This window comes from Glandiceps talaboti, chromosome 5 (genome assembly GCF_964340395.1).
Source record: "Glandiceps talaboti chromosome 5, keGlaTala1.1, whole genome shotgun sequence".
Lineage (NCBI taxonomy): Eukaryota > Metazoa > Hemichordata > Enteropneusta > Spengelidae > Glandiceps > Glandiceps talaboti.
Window position 1 is genome coordinate 8,867,666 of NC_135553.1, and position 17,831 is coordinate 8,885,496.

The window sequence follows — 17,831 nt, forward strand, 5'->3', positions numbered from 1 at the left end:
GATAAAGATACAAGAGTGTCACCATGGAAATCTTAATTTTGATTTATGATGTAATGATGGTTCATATTTACCTGATCTTCTTCATTGTCAACAATTTCAAAATAATTACATAAGCCCTGTCCTAATTGAATCAATTTGAAATCGATTAAAATTGCATTGATCGTCAAATCATTTCAAAACTGGTTTCTGTCCCCATGACAATGCTGAGCATTGCACTTGAATCAATTCACCTTTGCTTTTGCATCAGGCAGTGTCAAATCTGTTTACTTTCAATTCATTTCAAAATCACCCTCTGATGTGGTTTTTGCATCAATTAAATTAAATCAGTTCGAAACTGATAGAGTGCATGTGGGAACAGAAAAACAGATTTTAATCAGATTTTGAACCAATTCATAATTCCACATGGGGACAGGGCTATTGAAACTCTACAAGGAAATACCACTGAAAATAGTATAAGTTAACACCAACTGAATATAAACCTGGTTACCATTCCCAATGATGCAAGAATTGTTGGACACCCTGGCATACTGGAAAATCCCCAGGCATATGTAATCCTGCCTACATGTTTATGAGTGGTTCCGCCTGAATACAAATGATATTGGAGTCATGATGGTTGATGAATAGTTAGCATAGCCAGCTTGGAATCTGCTGGTTCGCAGGTTTGAACCTTGTTGCTGCCACTTGTTTCTGCGTGGCGTGAGTCCTTTGGTAATAGTTGAACCACAGTTATGCCCCCGTCAAACCCAGCTGTATAATTAGGGACCTCGTAGGATAGAGGTTGCAATGTGACTGCTTTAATCCTATGTGCTTACAGACACTGCAAAGGTTGAGGAAGTAGAAAGGCGATGCGTTGTACTGCTATAGATCCATGCCGGAGGTAATAATTGTAAAGCACTTTGAGCCCAAAGTAAAAAACTACATTATATTATTATCATTATTATTTCTACATTACATTATTGTTTTTATATTGCTATGATTGACAATACATACTCTGTATGATGTATCTGAACATTTATAAAAATACAGTAAACATTTTTAACCCTCACGTTTTTTAGCAAAGCAAGAATGTAACCATCTGATCAAGGCAAGATTACACATATATACCTATGGGAGTTCTTTGAATTTTGTAGCTATCAGGGTGATTCACTATGGGACTGCCATCATAGAACCAGGATTATAAGGATGAAACTTGTAATCTCATGGGACATCAAATGGATTCTGTCAAGTGATATAAAAAAAAAGTGAGACAGACAACACTTTGTTTGGGAAAATACCATGAAATGTGAGAGTGAATGACAATTTGTTGGAATGTGAAAATTGAATGTTATTCTCAAAGTGCATCGCTTTCTCCATGTATCAAAGTATTCTCATCATATGTACTACAGATTAAAATGTACAACTTTCGATATACAAAACGTAGTTACAAAAAATTATCTGAGGTGGGCAGAATTTAAATAAATTCCAACTTGTTCAACATGTATTCATCAGAAACTCCTAAATAAATAAATAAATAAATAAATAAATAGATAAATAAAATGAATAAATAAATAAATAAAATGAATGAATGAATGAATGAATGAATGAATGAATGAATGAATGAATGAATAAATAAATAAATACAAATAAAGGTCAGCCTGCCAAATAGAGTATTATGTACGACGATACCCTGTATTTGTGTTTTTAAAAATTTCACTGGACGGTAATTTCATTCATATCTCTTTTTACCCTATTACCAATAGAGGGCGCTGTTGCACGAAATGTCAAAATACGGTGATGAAACGTGCATGGATATGCATGCAGTCTCCCAACGTTGAAATTATGCTGGGGAATTCAAGTAGTGAGGAAACCTGGGATTGAAGTACTTGCGTTCACCCCTACGTCGAATTACACGTACATATTTGCAAATGTGTTTTCAAATTCGAAGGAAAATAGCTCTCTTGCTTGAATTCGAACAGAACATAATGAAATTACATAATAATGATTTTAGTCGGTTGATATAGCACTTTACCTTGGCACATGTCTATAAGAGCAGACTTATAAGAGGACAATGGCATTTAAACTTCATCAACTTCTTGGGGAGCATACAATCCAACTGTATAGGATTCTCGATTAGTATCTTTGCAATACGAAATACGGTATAAAAGCCTTGAAATCATGGCTTATTAAATGACGCATATTGATAAAACAAAATTACACGGAGGAGATACAACATGTACTTGAAAATATATTTTCTTTACTCTTGACGTCAGCAAAACGTGAACGATTATGTTTATAATACTGGTGCCTTTTCCAGCCTAGTTAATCTACATTGCAGTTAATATTGTTTTTTACTTTGGTTTGTTTTGCAGTAGATGCCCAAATCAATCAAGATGATCACAGCATGCATTCCTATAGCATAGACAAGGAATAAAAATACATCTTGCCAATCTGTGTTCTTCGTCTGTGTCTGCAATCCGCACCGTTACCTTTTCCGTCCACAAGTTTATGTAAATGCGGAATGTTCAATTAGACGTGAAGAAGTCAGTGGACGAGAAAGGTAACGGATTGTCTACCTACAAACGGCTATGTGACCAAATGGGTCACTTATTCATTAAAAATCTTAAGATCTAGCATAGGTTACGTCTATATGGAGTCGATAGTTGTTTAGTACCTATTCGATGCTAGTAAGAATAATTATTTAACTTTGTCTTCAGTCCCCGAGTGCAAGGTAATATGGGGGGGGGGGGTATGGAACTCTGACAAAGTGGCACGTGTAACTGGTGGGGCGGAAGCCATTGGAAGAGCTTTAACAGAACGATTACTGGAGGAGAGAATTAAGGTGGTATATTAATCAGAACTTGATGCATGACGTCGACAATCTGTATATGATATCACGTATTTCGAATTCGTTTCCACACTAGATACCACCATAGTCGTGACGTCATAATCTAATCATATGGCTATGAATATGATAAATCTTGCGCTAAATGACATATTTTTTAAAATAAGTATTGGATATAATAAAACTTTTTTCTTGTCACCAACATAGAGAGTGTTGTGAGGCTTTGTTGACTTCAGTTTCACAGCTTAGGATCGAATGGCATGTATATATATTTTTCGTATTTGATTTCCGGTTCCCAATGTCGTTTGTGAATGAGAATTGTAATGGTATTTTATTCATCAAATTGTTAAAATAAAACAATATTACCAATCTTTGAATCACGTTAAGATATCTGGGTACAGTTGTTGGTGGCGTTCCATATCAGCTACTGGTTATAATACGGCAGTGACGAAAATACTGTGTATGTGGATTATGTGAAGCGCCGCCAACGACTGTTTACAGTCTATGGTAATGCCAGACCATCGTTCCGTATAATATATGGAACGTTACGAATATGAAGGGTGTTAGCTTGTATGGATGGATGGATGGATGGATGGATGGATGGATGGAAGGATGGATGGATGGATGGATGGATGGATGGATGGAGAGAAAGAGAGAGAGAGAGAGAGAGAGAGAGAAAGAGAAAGAGAAAGATAGAGAGAGAGAGAGAGAGAGAGAGAGAGAGAGAGAGAGAGAGAGAGAGAGAGAGAGAGAGAGAGAGAGAGAGAGAGAGAGAAAATAACCTAACCTAACTATCTAACCGTTTTCAATGCCTTATTGAGTAACAGTTGTCTGCACGTCGTTTTATTTTCTTCATATTCCCATCCCACTCCTCTCCTTCCCCTTTCCCCCTATGTCATGATGCCATGCTCTACCCTTTGAGTATTAATAGTCCTTCCCCTTTGAAGTTGATTGCACTTTTCGCCAACGGAGTTCAACTTGATCGACTTACTCTGAAAAGCTGAACTTTTTAAATTCCCTGTGGCGATTTCTGTATTTGTGTAATCACTAGCTATTGAGAGAAAAGACCCTGTGGACAAGGACGGTATATAACGTGAGATTAAACGTACAAACATGTATTGCTGTCATATCTGTCTACTAAATGTAACCTGCAGGGCACACAGATTTTATGAACGGATTTGTTTGCAAGTATTAATAACCTCAACTTCACTGACAACCTTATGTTGGCAACTATTCATCGAGTCTATCTCATTATCCATCGAGTCTCACGATTTCGCAAACATTGCTTATCTTACGATGGTTCCTACGATGGTTCACCTGTATGTTTGGTCCTGTGAGACTTCAGAGCACAAATACCCCACTATTAAACTTCAAAGATAACGCAATTTTAGATCATTGATAAGTAGTCTGAAACTAACACAAAATCTTATCTACTTTTCTCATTGCATGCTTAGCTTGCCTACTTTTGTCTCCTGGGACAGGATGAATTATGTATCAACAACTTGAAGAATGTGAGTAGATATATCTGGAAATAAACCATGCACACCTATCAAACAGGTATTACGTAAATGCTACAAACTCATTTTGTAATTTACAACGGACATATACATAATGTGTGTGTGTGTGTGTGTGTGTGTGTGTGTGTGTGTCTGTGTCTCTATGTGTGAGTTATATATATATATATATATATATATATATATATATATATATATATATATATATATATATATATCAGTTGTAGATTACAAAATGAGTTTGTAGCATAAGGTGCCAAGACATCGCTCAAAATTCAACAATACAAATATTAAAGACATATTAATTAAAAACGAAATCTTTAATAAAGATGATTTCATATGAAATACTACTTATTTTTTATGCAAGTAGTGTTCACAGCACGTCATTATCTTGGTTTTAAAGTATACTTTTGTCATTCACTTTCAATTTCTAAATTGAAAAACAACTCCCTTGCGCTGAATGTTATTGTCATCCCACGACAAATATGCAAATATTAATAAACATTTAAACATTTGGGGGAACGTGATGTCATGTCATGTGATTTGATTTGATTTGATTGTGTGTGTGTGTGTGTGTGTGTGTGTGTGTGTGTGTGTCTGTTTGTCTGTCTGTCTGTCTGTCTGTCTGTCTGTCTGTCTGTGTCTGTCTGTCTGTGTATGTCTGTCTGCCTGCCTGTCTGTCTGTCTGTCTGTCTGTCTGTCTGTCTGTCTGTCTGTCTGTCTGTCTGTCTGAGTGAGTGAGTGAGTGAGTGAATGAGTGAGTGAGTGAGTGGGTGGGTGAGATAGTGTGCATACGTGTATGTGTGCCAAGATTTGATAACATGTTTCATGTAGTTCACGATATTATTTTAAGATTGTGTAAGTACACTCATTTAAACTAAAGAAGTGTACGGTTTTCAATGACTTCCGTTGCAGTGACTGTAAGAGGGACGAAATAACGACTCACGGAAATTGATAGATTGCAACGGAAATGGGAATGAGTTGATATTTGCTACCATAATGGACAAATTGATGGACGTGTTATTATCAATATTTGAGCCGTTGAAGGTCATTACTCCCTTTCCTTCTATTTATGCCACATATGAAAATAATAATAAGAAAGAATTGAATAGACAGACTGAGTGTGTTAGCAAGTTATTTGATATGGTTTCATGTTTTGATGTCATAGTATTGTAGTGTAGTGTGCACAATGAAGCTGTAATGATATCTCATTGTCATATCTTTCACAAATACCACAATGTCATGTTGTGTACGTGTATTTATGTATTTAATGAAAATATTATAGCCTGATTATCAATGTTTCTAAATCTCATTTCGAAGTTAGCTCTATATAAAAACTTTATTCACCGAAATCTTCATTAAAAGATAATAATACAAATAAATTTGTATTTGTAAAATGACTAAAATCCTTGCAAATATGGCATAATATAATGTAAGCTCTCCACAATGCATTACTTCCTTCTCAATTGTCCATTCTTCACACTGTGTATGTTGTCGAAATAATTGCTTTCCAAGTTTCCAAGGTAATCAAATGGATTGTCCTTTATATAATTGCAACCATGCTTAAAACGCATTAATGAACGATATCACTTCATTTGTGTCTGTTTACTGAGAACATTGAATATCAATCACATGGTAACGTACCCACTCGTTGTATGAGAGTAAAGTGATTACATAGATGCAAATGTGTGTTAAGAGAGAGAGAGAGAGAGAGAGAGAGAGAGAGAGAGAGAGAGAGAGAGAGAGAGAGAGAGAGAGAGAGAGAGAGAGAGAGAGAGAGAGAGAGAGAGAGAGAGGAGAGAGAGAGAGAGAAGAGAGAGAGGGGGAGGGGGGGGGAGGAAGGGGATGGAGAGAGTGAAAGAGTGATATTAAGTAAGTGACATGCATGCATACATACATACATACATACATACATACATACATACATACATACATACATACATACATACATACAAACACATACACACATACATACATACATACATACATACATATGTATACATACATACATACATACATACATACATACATACATACACGCACGCACGCACGCACGCACGCACGCACGCACACACACACACACATACATACATACATACATACATACATACATACATACATACATACATACATACATACATACATACATACATACATACAGGTTGGATGATATCTCTATTGATAGCGAGGCAAGTAAAAGTACTCCCCTTTGAGGATCGTGACATTACGACCAAATTGCGGGATTTTTTCCGGTGATTTGCGACACGCAAGGAAAAAGAAGAAAACATGGGATCTACACAACGCTAGCAAGGTACATATGTAATCATAGATATTATAACATCAGATCAACATGGTTATAGCAATATTTCACATTTTAAATAAGATTTATTGATTGTTAAACAACAAACCTTTTCGTTTTATTACAATTTAATTATTAATAACACATTTTAAATTTCAACGTAATCACTTACAGTAAATATATTATCCTATCTATCAAATGCTGTGGACTAATTAAATGTACCAGTTTTTCCTAACAATCTGGGTTATCATCTTCCTGAAGGAACACCCCTGGCAAATGTCAGAACAATGTGTAGACTATCATAAAATAAAATCGAGCTGAGCTGAAAACAGAATTGAAGTGTGCAGGTGTTTCGCTTTTCAGACCTTCAGGGATCATCAGTATATGCAGAGTCAACAAATACCAATTAATACATCAAATCTGTAGAGCATCCGTCGTAATATATAGCTAATGATTGGATAGCAGATTAGATGTGCCTCGCAACGGCAATGACAACTCTAGAAAGAGGCTAGATAATCTATCACTTGAAGATATGTTAAAGTCATTACATGCAATTCCATTTAATCTGTGCCTCAATAAATGGAATATTCATATCATGGAAAAGGTCACGCCAAAGGTATTTCGCTTTCCTTAAGCTTGCTGGTTACAACGTTTTCAACGGAGTATATACAATTATGTCTGTACATATTTAAAATTCTGTAGAAAATATATCTAAAAAATAACCCCCGTAGTGTCACAGACATGGGCGCGCGGAACAGAGACAACATGATATAGTTGTAATGGCAATGTACTTATTCAGTTTAATAGTATCAACAAGTAAATCCGACTCGGTTCAGTGAATAGAATAGAATAGAATTGATGGTTTGGAAATGTGGCAAATTTTACAATTATGAATACTGTTTTCTTTCGGTATACAGCAAACTTCCATGACTTGATTTTGAACTTGATATTGCAAGATAAAGTGCGGTATAGTAGTATGCACTCCTTAGAAATGTTGCAATAGAAGCCTGTTTAGTTCAAACACACCGTCGTCTGCTTCACAAAAATGTTACTAACATTGCTACATTTTATCGTCTGCTTCACAAAAACATTGCTAACATTGCTACATTTTATCGTCTGCTTCACAAAAATATTACTAACATTGTTAAATTTTATCATCTGCTTCACAAAAATACTACTAACATTGCTACATTTTATCGTCTGCTTCACAAACATAGTACTAACATTGCTACCTTTTATCGTCTGCTTCACAGAAATAGTACCAACATTGCTACATTTTATCGTCTGGCTAAACAATAATCTTACTAACATTGCTACATTTTATCATTTGGCTTGACAAAATTGAAGTACTAGTAGATAAATTGCTACATTTTATTCCTTTAAAATGAAACAATATACTATATCCTGTTACCGTACTGTAAATTATTTCGGTAACGACCTGCTGAAAAGTACATGTAGCTCGTGCAAAGAAATGTAGTGTACCATTGGTAAGAATTTTGACGATAAGTACCAACTTTGTGGAGCCAAGCGATGCTGAAATGATTTTTTTTGGTTGTATCAGACGACGCATTGCTTCAAATCAACTGGCTTCCATTGAATATACAGAAACGTGTTTGTTGGCAAATATTCTTCGTATAAGTAGAACTATAGAACAATTCAGCAGTAGAACAATTCAGTTCATCGAACAAGTTATCCAAATGTATTATCCATTCAAAATGACTACAAAACTATGAGCTACCCCTACGTTAAGATTTAGGTATTGTAAAATATTCAACTAATACCTTTCCGTTTATGTACATCCTGAGTTCCGTTGATTTATATATAGAAAAGAATATAGTAAAAAACAACAACTCAGATTTGGCAAAATAATTTGGAAATCTGAGTAATTCAATATTATCAAAAATAACACCGACAAAAAAAAACATTTCTTAAAAGTAAGTTCCCATCTATCATCCATTGAATGGAACGACTTCGTCGCTATTTCCTCTTTTAAAGCACCTGAGAGTTCTTATAAAGGAAGAACGAAAGTCCTTCCTTGTGATTGAATAAATGACTGGATTACATGATGAATTGGAAAAGGCCAGGAGTGCTGCCACTGTATTGATCCAAGTACCACCGATGCTATTATCTACATACACAGCTTTTAATACTTTCGTGATGCAAAATGGCGTAAGGCAAACGAAGAAAGCTGCTACCATGGTAAGAATAGTCTTGACAGCTTTGTTATTGTCTTTGGGTCCTGGTTTAGTATTGTGATCATTTGTTTTAATTTGATCTATTCTAGAATTATTTGAAACACCAGTTCGGTCTGCTTCCCTGCTTGTACTCGGGGCAGTCGGATCATCCGCAATAATGACGCTGTGGCGTTTATAGTTCGCTATCGAATTAGCCACCTGTTCACTCTCAGCCTGTATACGTTTGGAATGTTTCCTAGCGATACGATATATGCCACAATATGCAAATATCATAACGATGCCGGGTGCACAGAAGCAGACGACAAAGGCAGACAGAGTGTAAATGACAACCTGAGTCGAATTTTTCTCCCAGTTTATGGCACAGATTGCTTCCATGTTATCGTACCAAACCCACTCCATATACACAGGTGGCAACGCGAATATGAATCCGAGAATCCACGCACAAGCTATAAACTGCACCGTGCGTGTTACAGTTATAATGCTTGGATAACGGAAGGGTTGCACCACTGCGAAATACCGGTCCATTGATATCAGTCCAAGAGTCCACATTGAGACTATGATGAAACAATAGTTAAAAAAGCACACCGCGTAACAATAATACGGCGAAAGTAGCCACTCATTGGTAATAATGGCAACTAACGATGCAGGCATTACTAGTAAAGCATTACAAGTGTCTGTTACCGCCAGGTTGATTACGAAAATATTCGAGATTTGGTTGCGGAGAGTATTGCTTCGGTATACAGCTATACAGACCAGAGTATTTCCAAATACCGCAGTCAATATGATAATGATTAGAAATAGGCATAGCAGTATTATTTCCACCAATGACCTGTCGGCTGACATGCTTTCGTCTACCTCTGTTTCCTGAAATGAGGAAAAATAAACCAAAGAAAGTATGAATGACTGATAATAATAATAATAATAATAATAATAATAATAATAATAATAATAATGATTATTATTATTATTATTATTATTATTATTATTATTATTTATGTCAACAAAATCTAGCAATAACTTCAATGTTACATTATGACCTGTACACTCAAGCAAAATTAAGAAGATTCGAAGTGAGCCTTATTGCACTTACTATAATTAACTTGAATCTCAATAAAATTGCTTCTAATGGAACCTTCAATAATTTCAAGTGGGGAAGGTCGGGGAATGGATGGGGTGGGGGATATGTTTCACCAATCGTTTCTCGGAGGAGGGCCACATTTTAGAAAATAGAATTAGAGGAGGGCATCATTTTACTTTGGCGCTTTGTATTATCTATCTCTGCATTCTTTTGTGATTTTTGGTATCCCATCGCTGTCACCGGTGTCACATATTCCACGGTTGACAGATCCAGCCACTGTCACCATTGTATCAGAACATAACAAATCGCTGCTGGCAACCATACAGTGAATCAAGTGTTAGTTGTGGTGTGAGGAGAGATCAATGGGTCTCACATACGTTTTAGTGAAAAGATATTGCGGGACGGTCGCTCTTTAGAAAATGGACCAAGGGGAGCATTCACATTTTGCCCCGCAGCTGAGAAAAAATAGGCGGCCCATACAGTCTCTCTCTCTCTCTCTCTCTCTCTCTCTCTCTCTCTCTCTCTCTCTCTCTCTCTCTCTCTCTCTCTCTCTCTCTCTCTCTCTCTCTCTCTCTCTCTCTCTCTCTCTCTCTCTCTCTCTCTCTCTCTCTCTCTCTCTCTCTCTCTCTCTCTCTCTCTCTCTCTCTCTCTCTCTCTCTCTCTCTCTCTCTCTATATGTATGTATAGATATATATACACTATAGAAGTAAACCCCGGTAAGGAATAGTTTAGTCCGATCATCCTGTTACGCAATATATACATACAAACATTAAGTGTATATGCATCGACCTTGACAATCCCAATTTAGTCGTCTAAAGATCGCTCGAAGCGTGAAACTCTGAGTAACGACTTATTACATCCTTATTCTTTTGAATTAAAGTCTATAATGCTCTGCTCCTAATATTTGCATCGAGCACTGTTCTCTCCAGCGAGACACATACATTCATATATATATATATCATTTTACTCTCCAGGGTTGCCATTTCCTATTTTTCAATTATCAAGGATATATGCTGATTCGTATCCAGCAGGCCTCAACATCTCATCCGGCGGTATATTCTACTACAAGAACTATTAGAAGTAATAGGTTTACTTGAATACGTGGAAGAAGTGAATACAAGTGTAATATTCAGTAGCCCTGAGACTATAGCTGTTTGTCAAGACGGATAGCCAGGATCTATTTATATTTATACAACATGGGGCTGCATCGAAACCTACATCTTGCAGCTATTAACAGAATGACATCCAAACAAAACAGTTGGGTCTAAACATAGATACACAAGAGCTGATATACCACGTTTTCATTCTGTATGTAAAGACTCTAACGAAGAAGTCAATAGAAACGAGTCAGTCACCATTCTAGGTAAGTATATAAGGTCTAAAATAATAATTGTTTGGTTCCAGTTACCCAACCCAACCTAGCTTTTCACTGCCGGCCCTAAACTTTTTTTTAGGTACTCGATAAATAAAATAAAATTGCAAAAATTGTAAAGTCTCACAAGAAATAGTGGACGCGGAAACTGACATCAACTTAAAATGACAAAATAAAACTATTCTTCCAATCTGTAATGACTGTACATCTGATAGGAAGAAATAAACAACACAGAGACCCAGAAATAATAATAATAATCATCATCATCATCATCATCATCATCATCATCATCATCATCATCATCATCATCATCATCATCATCATCATCATCAACAGCAGCAACAACAACTACTGAATTAGCTAAAATCAATAAAATAGCACTACACACAACACTATTATCCAACAAAAAAATATTGAGACATATTAAAGCGTAGTCGTGTCCACTACTAATAACGAGGCTTTCCTCCAAAACGATCATTTATGTTATTTTTAAATACGCCACCTTTGTTATATCGTTTAGTTCGATAATGCAGGGAAAAAGTACACCAGTCATACACACTAAAATGAGATAAGTCTGATTTGTACTAACCATAGTATCCAAGTATCTACCTATAACGACATACCCTTGGTATTGATCTCTCCACTGACAATAGTCGGCTAGTCAAATGAGCTATCACTTTCAAGTTTATATAGCGTTATATATTGAACACAACACAATGGACAGTGTGCGTCATGTCCATGACTTACTTGATCTGTGGTTTAATTGACACCGTTGGTTGTTATGAAAAGATCGTTCATCGCAGATACATTCACTTCACACATCCGTGTATATTCTGTATTGTTAGGGAAATTAAACCTGCGTTCATGGCGATTCAATAGCCTTGTTATTCCATGCATTACAAGTGTGATATGCGTTGCAAGTATTTGTTCGCAATCAGTAATACACTCTATTTAAAATTTCCACGAAAAAAGATTAATTGAATTTTAAAGCATTTTAAATGTGAAGGTGTACTGTGCATAGATCTGCTTAATCAAAGTGATATAGTATGAGGGCGGGGTATCTGTCAGTTTCAATACTCACACGTGGCAGTCGTATCCACCCACGTGCCACTGTTTCGTAGTTCAAGTCGCAATTTTAAAGTAGTAAGTCGCTGTTTTGGAAGTAACAGGTTGCTGTTGAGATCGATTCTCGGCAGAAAACTGTATTCCTGAATCGCAAGACAAAAACATGGTTCCTAAAGTGACCACTGGTTTATGAGAACAACCATAGACCCTACACCTTTCGTGTAGGGTCTATGTAACAACTAACCACTACGGAGTATGTGGCAAGCTTGTTGTCTTCCTCACCACAGTTATCAAACACGATTTAACTTGTTCAATTTCGTCAACTTTTTTTAAACTTTGCATCGTTGAATCTTATTTTAATTAGTTGATGTGCGAACATACAGAGCAAAAGCAACACATAATATTTTGTGAATCATATGCCACGTCTTCATCTGTCTGTCTGTCTGTCTGTCTGTCTGTCTGTCTGTCTGTCTGTCTGTCTGTCTGTCTGTCTGTCTGTCTGTCTGTCTGTCTGTCTGTGTGTGTGTCTGTCTCTCTGTGTGTGTGTGTGTGTGTCTGTCTGTCTGTCTGTCAACACATAATATATTGTGAATCATATGCCACGTCTTCATCTGTCTGTCTGTCTGTCTGTCTGTCTGTCTGTCTGTCTGTCTGTCTGTCTGTGTGTGTGTGTGTGTGTGTGTGTGTGTGTCCCTTTCTCTATATTAAAGATGTTGTTCGGCTACGAATTAAATAATGCACTTGCTTATGATCATTTTCAGATAAAGTTTATGGTCATGTACATCGACATCGAAAGTCGGTTGTTATCAGAATCGAGAAATGTGTACTTTGTTCATGTTGAGCAAGTCAGTGGTTGACTACACACTTTAATCTGTGCAATCAGTCAAATATTCCCATGTAGGCCATAAGGCAGTAATAATTTTACTTGTCAACAATTTCACTTCAACGATTTTAAGTGCATGTCATAGGACGACGGAAATGAAACAATATCCGTGTCTTCATGCCATTGGTTGTTCTACCTGGACGATGGAGACGAAGCAGTATCTATCAAAGCCGTCGTTGCTCAGATCACTCCATTGGCTGTCCGATGTGAATGACTGAGATGAAGCACTATTTACCATAGTCTCCCCTAACAACATGAATCGAACAATGTCAGAAGCAAAATGGTCAACTTTCCATTTACATGTATTGGAATATTCAAAGAAGTGTGAAACCAAATCAGATCTTTACCCGTACAGGTGCTGCGTCCATACTCATGCATAACCAACATGGTGTAATAAGTGTATTAGTCTTACCAACATAAAAATAAACAGGGATGAGTCCGATCTAGACGATAAGGATGAAGCAATATCTTACAATGCCCTCTAACTTTAAGCACAAGCAACTGTTATAAATAAGAACGTATCATCATAGACCTATCCTGTGACGATTTTTTTTGGACCATGGCCTGTGATATATACAGGTACACTGGCCGGCTCGTCAACATGCAGTGGATACAATACAACCCGTCATCATAAGTACGTTCCAATTTAACGTTGATTATCTTAATCAAAACACCACATGGTTGCTAAGCAGTCTGGAATAAGGTTATTTGCTTACCTACACCTTCTCTGATAACTCATTTTTAGTCCGGAACAACATTTTTGTTAAGGTAATACAAACCAAAAGATAGTTTGTCAACACTTACGGTAAAGCGGTTATCCGAGAGTGCTATGATACGGATGCAAGTGTTTGCATCTGCAAGAGGCACGTTTCAAATTCATTAGTTGATGGGAAGAATTAATTGAGCCAAGCAGCTAGCTAATTCATTACTATACGTCTCACAAATAGTTCACCTTGACTACAAAATAGTCATCATACACGTTTTTGAAATACATAATTATAACTTGAACGATATCAATGAAGAGTAATAGTGTTACGGTAACCAATGACAACGAAGGCAATTATTTTGTCACTGTATATTAATTGGCAGAAGTCATAATTTTCCCTTATTTTACAAATACCAGTTTTCTTTGGTTTGCAATTTTTGCTTAGGATTGGAATATAATTGATTTGGGTTTGCTAAGAATCGGTACATTTTGGACAAGCGGAGTTTTGGATTATTTTTGTTTAGTTCTATGGGGTTCTATATATCGTGGCATTGTTAGTATACTAGCAATTTGGCTGTTGACGTCTTAAGACTCGCCAATAACACAATTCAGACCAATTATCATCTGTGAAGGGTTTTTCATATAAACAGACCAGAACACTCATGACGTTAATTGAAGGTTACACGAGTATTGTATGCATATAAAGGCGACATGTCAATTGCAAATTTCTACCTCTATGCGTCAATGTAGCATGCACATTCGAGTCTTATTGTATGTGTTATGAGGTTGTTTTATATACAAATACATTGGATATGTATAACCCCCTAATTCCATACAGAAGAGCCTATTCTAAATGTGCTATCCTTAATATGCCTTTTCAAAATTTGCCATGGTGGCGCTCTACTTCCTGTCTGTGTGTACCTTGGGGGTATATATGGGTTACTTGGTTAATCGTAGAGCACAGCTGCTTTCCTCGATGTCTGAACAATACGAAGACACCCCTGATTTACACTTCTACAGAATACCAAGGGACAAAGCTCTTAAGAAACTTAACTGTGAGGTGATGATACCCCAAATTTGAGCCTGTTTGCCGTCTGGAATGACCTATTTGGGTACGAGGAACTCTTCACTGAGGAAGCATAAGATTGATACATTGCCTCATAGGGACGTGGAGTATTTCTTAGATTGTTGTTTTCCTGGTCTACAGGATAAATATAACAAATTTTTGACTATACATTCCTACCTGTAAGGAAAAAGTGTTATTTCTACTAGTATAGTGATTGGTACATTTGTAACAACAGGATTCATACCATATTTTCCTGAAGAAAACGGCAATCTAAGCAATAATACGTGCCTCTGAGCATTGCCTTGGTACTTGCGTTGGTGTGTTGTATTGTATAATTGTCGACAAATTGAATGGGGGAAAATAAATAATTATAATAAACAAAAACAAACATCAAATACAACAAAAACAAAAGTAAATAATATAATAAATAAATAAGTAAATAAATAAATAAATAAATAAATAAATAAATTTTAAAAAAATAATTAGGCTTACAATTTTTAATTAGAATGAATGTTTCTTTAGGCCTTATGCTTTCAAAATGGATCTTTACATATGCACATACAAAGTTAACCAATTTTCTTTACGATATACAAATGTATTGTGTCAGCAGCGATGAATACTAAATTTCATGCATTCAAGAAAACGAGAAACTTAGAGATAATTGTTCGCTGACCGAGACCGACTTTCCTTGGTCAATACACATTGGCTGCGCTGGGAATTAGATTTTAGTTTGAAATATAGGAAAATTAATAGACACAAATTAGTTATATCATAATAGACTCGATTACCTTACTAAAAGAAACAGCACATTGCAAAGGTCACTACAAAGATTTTTCGTTAAGTAAATCGCTAGTGACAATATGTGTATGGTCTATTAAACACATTTTTAAAAACTCTGATAATGGACTGATAGACATACAGGTATATTGTATGTCCAATATGATTAACTGCAAGTTAGTAAGCAAATCATTATCGCATTATCTCGAGAGAATAATGATCGAAACTCATTCGTTTGTCGAGAGATTGTGAAACTTCAGAGACAAGATATGTGATTTATTAAGATGCATCACATCTTCACTGTTTCGATGGTAACATATGACATAAACATTGAAATGGTGTCACTAAAGTAAGAACGAAACCTAAGGTCATGTGAACAGTTTAGAACAATACGTTATAATTGGCATTGCTTACTGTCTATTACTGTCATAGATTCTGAAGTCATTAACCTCATGAAAATGCAACATTTACAGAAACACGTGTTAGACTTATTTGTGTCATTGTAGCGCACTCCTGAAATTTCATCGTCATATATAAACCACAGCCTCTTTTACGGCACTACCATTCGTTATTTTGCAGTGTCGCGGACGAAATAACAGTTCTGGTTTGCGAGAATGTGAAATATTTACCTTTGTGATATAGTTAATTTGCATAAATTCATATGTAATGATTTATCGCTTACACTTTTATATACATCTATAAAACGCGTTTGTGCACTAAGACTAAGATCAAATGGTAATCTTCCCGATGTGAGGCTAGGTAAGGAGGGTACTATAACATCCCGATCCGAAGGCGCACGCACCCATATTAATTAAGGATGTATTAGTTTTATTATATACCAAGTGAATGGGCTATATATACAACTACCGTTATCTTCTTGTGGTGACGTAAAATGTTGTAGTGTCCTGTTGATAATAGTGTCTTTGTCAAACTAGTAGTAGAAAATGAGTACAAAAAAAACACCCGCTTGAATCGTCAACGTTAGCAAACTGTGAAATTCATGGTGTCGATCAGACTTTTAAAAATACGAAGGCAACTAGCATATTTTTAACACACAATATAAATCAGTGACATCGCAACAAGACATTAAGTACCCACTGCACTGAGGTAAGACTTCTATCTGTGATCTGTCTTGGTTAGTTACAGGTTGAGCGTACACTTCCATCTCTCTCTCTCTCTCTCTCTCTCTCTCTCTCTCTCTCTCTCTCTCTCTCTCTCTCTCTCTCTCTCTCTCTCTCTCTCTCTGCCTCCCTCCCTCCCTCCCTCCCTCCCTCCCTCCCCCCTCCTCTCTCTCTCTCTCTCTCTCTCTCTCTCTCTCTCTCTCTCTCTCTCTCTCTCTCTCTCTCTCTCTCTCTCTCTCTCTCTCTCTCTGCATAGATCATATCATAATGTAATAGATTCAATAATCATTTATACAACATTTGAAGAAATTCATTCTATTCTAAACAAAAATATTTTGTGATCCAATTAAAGGTGACGGAAAAAGCCTGGCTAGTTTCCTCTTCCGACTATCTACTAGCTTGACAAGCCGTAATGTAGTATACTTTGTTTGTAACATACAAACTATTAGTACCAGTACCATTACATTACAATAATTATAGAAGCAACAGGTTGGATAGGACTTAAGGCCGATACAAGTAATCTTATGCTACTATACTATGTCGAGCTCTGATTTTATTCTGATTGAAATCAATGACTATTAATTGCACATTAATCTTATTGCATTCCTCCAGGACAAAAACACAATCTTTGTCGGAAGCTGTTTTATTAGATAAAGATAGAAATATATACATATAAATTGTCTCATTTCACGAAAGCATTAACATACGAAATGTTTTCATTTACAGAAATTTGTAACGATGCAATGGTAAAAGCATACAGAGAAGAGTACCCTTCAACGGTTTGATCGAAATTTAAGTTCGCTTATTTTAATTAATGTCAGGTATGAGCCATGTAAGCCCCATTTCTCCCTTGTAGAGTTAGTAATGTAATGGTAGACTATTTGAACAGTATGTAGATATGCGGTATTAATAGTATTGATGATTACCATCTCTG

At 36.2% G+C, this 17,831-nt stretch overlaps 2 protein-coding genes across 2 annotated transcripts in view; both read right to left on the reverse strand.

Moving 5' to 3' along the window:
* LOC144434925 (arsenite methyltransferase-like) overlaps positions 1-17,831 on the reverse strand; it is a 320,525-nt gene that overhangs the window by 128,489 nt on the left and 174,205 nt on the right. The gene's annotated exons all lie outside the window — the stretch shown is intronic.
* LOC144434987 (G protein-coupled receptor 161-like) lies at positions 8,584-16,277 on the reverse strand. The gene is made up of 5 exons (XM_078123519.1): positions 16,256-16,277; positions 14,007-14,026; positions 10,084-10,183; positions 9,601-9,693; positions 8,584-9,383 (listed from the first exon to the last, which is right to left on the reverse strand). Exons 1-5 carry the CDS (start codon positions 16,275-16,277, stop codon positions 8,584-8,586), a joined length of 1,035 nt encoding a protein of 344 aa, XP_077979645.1.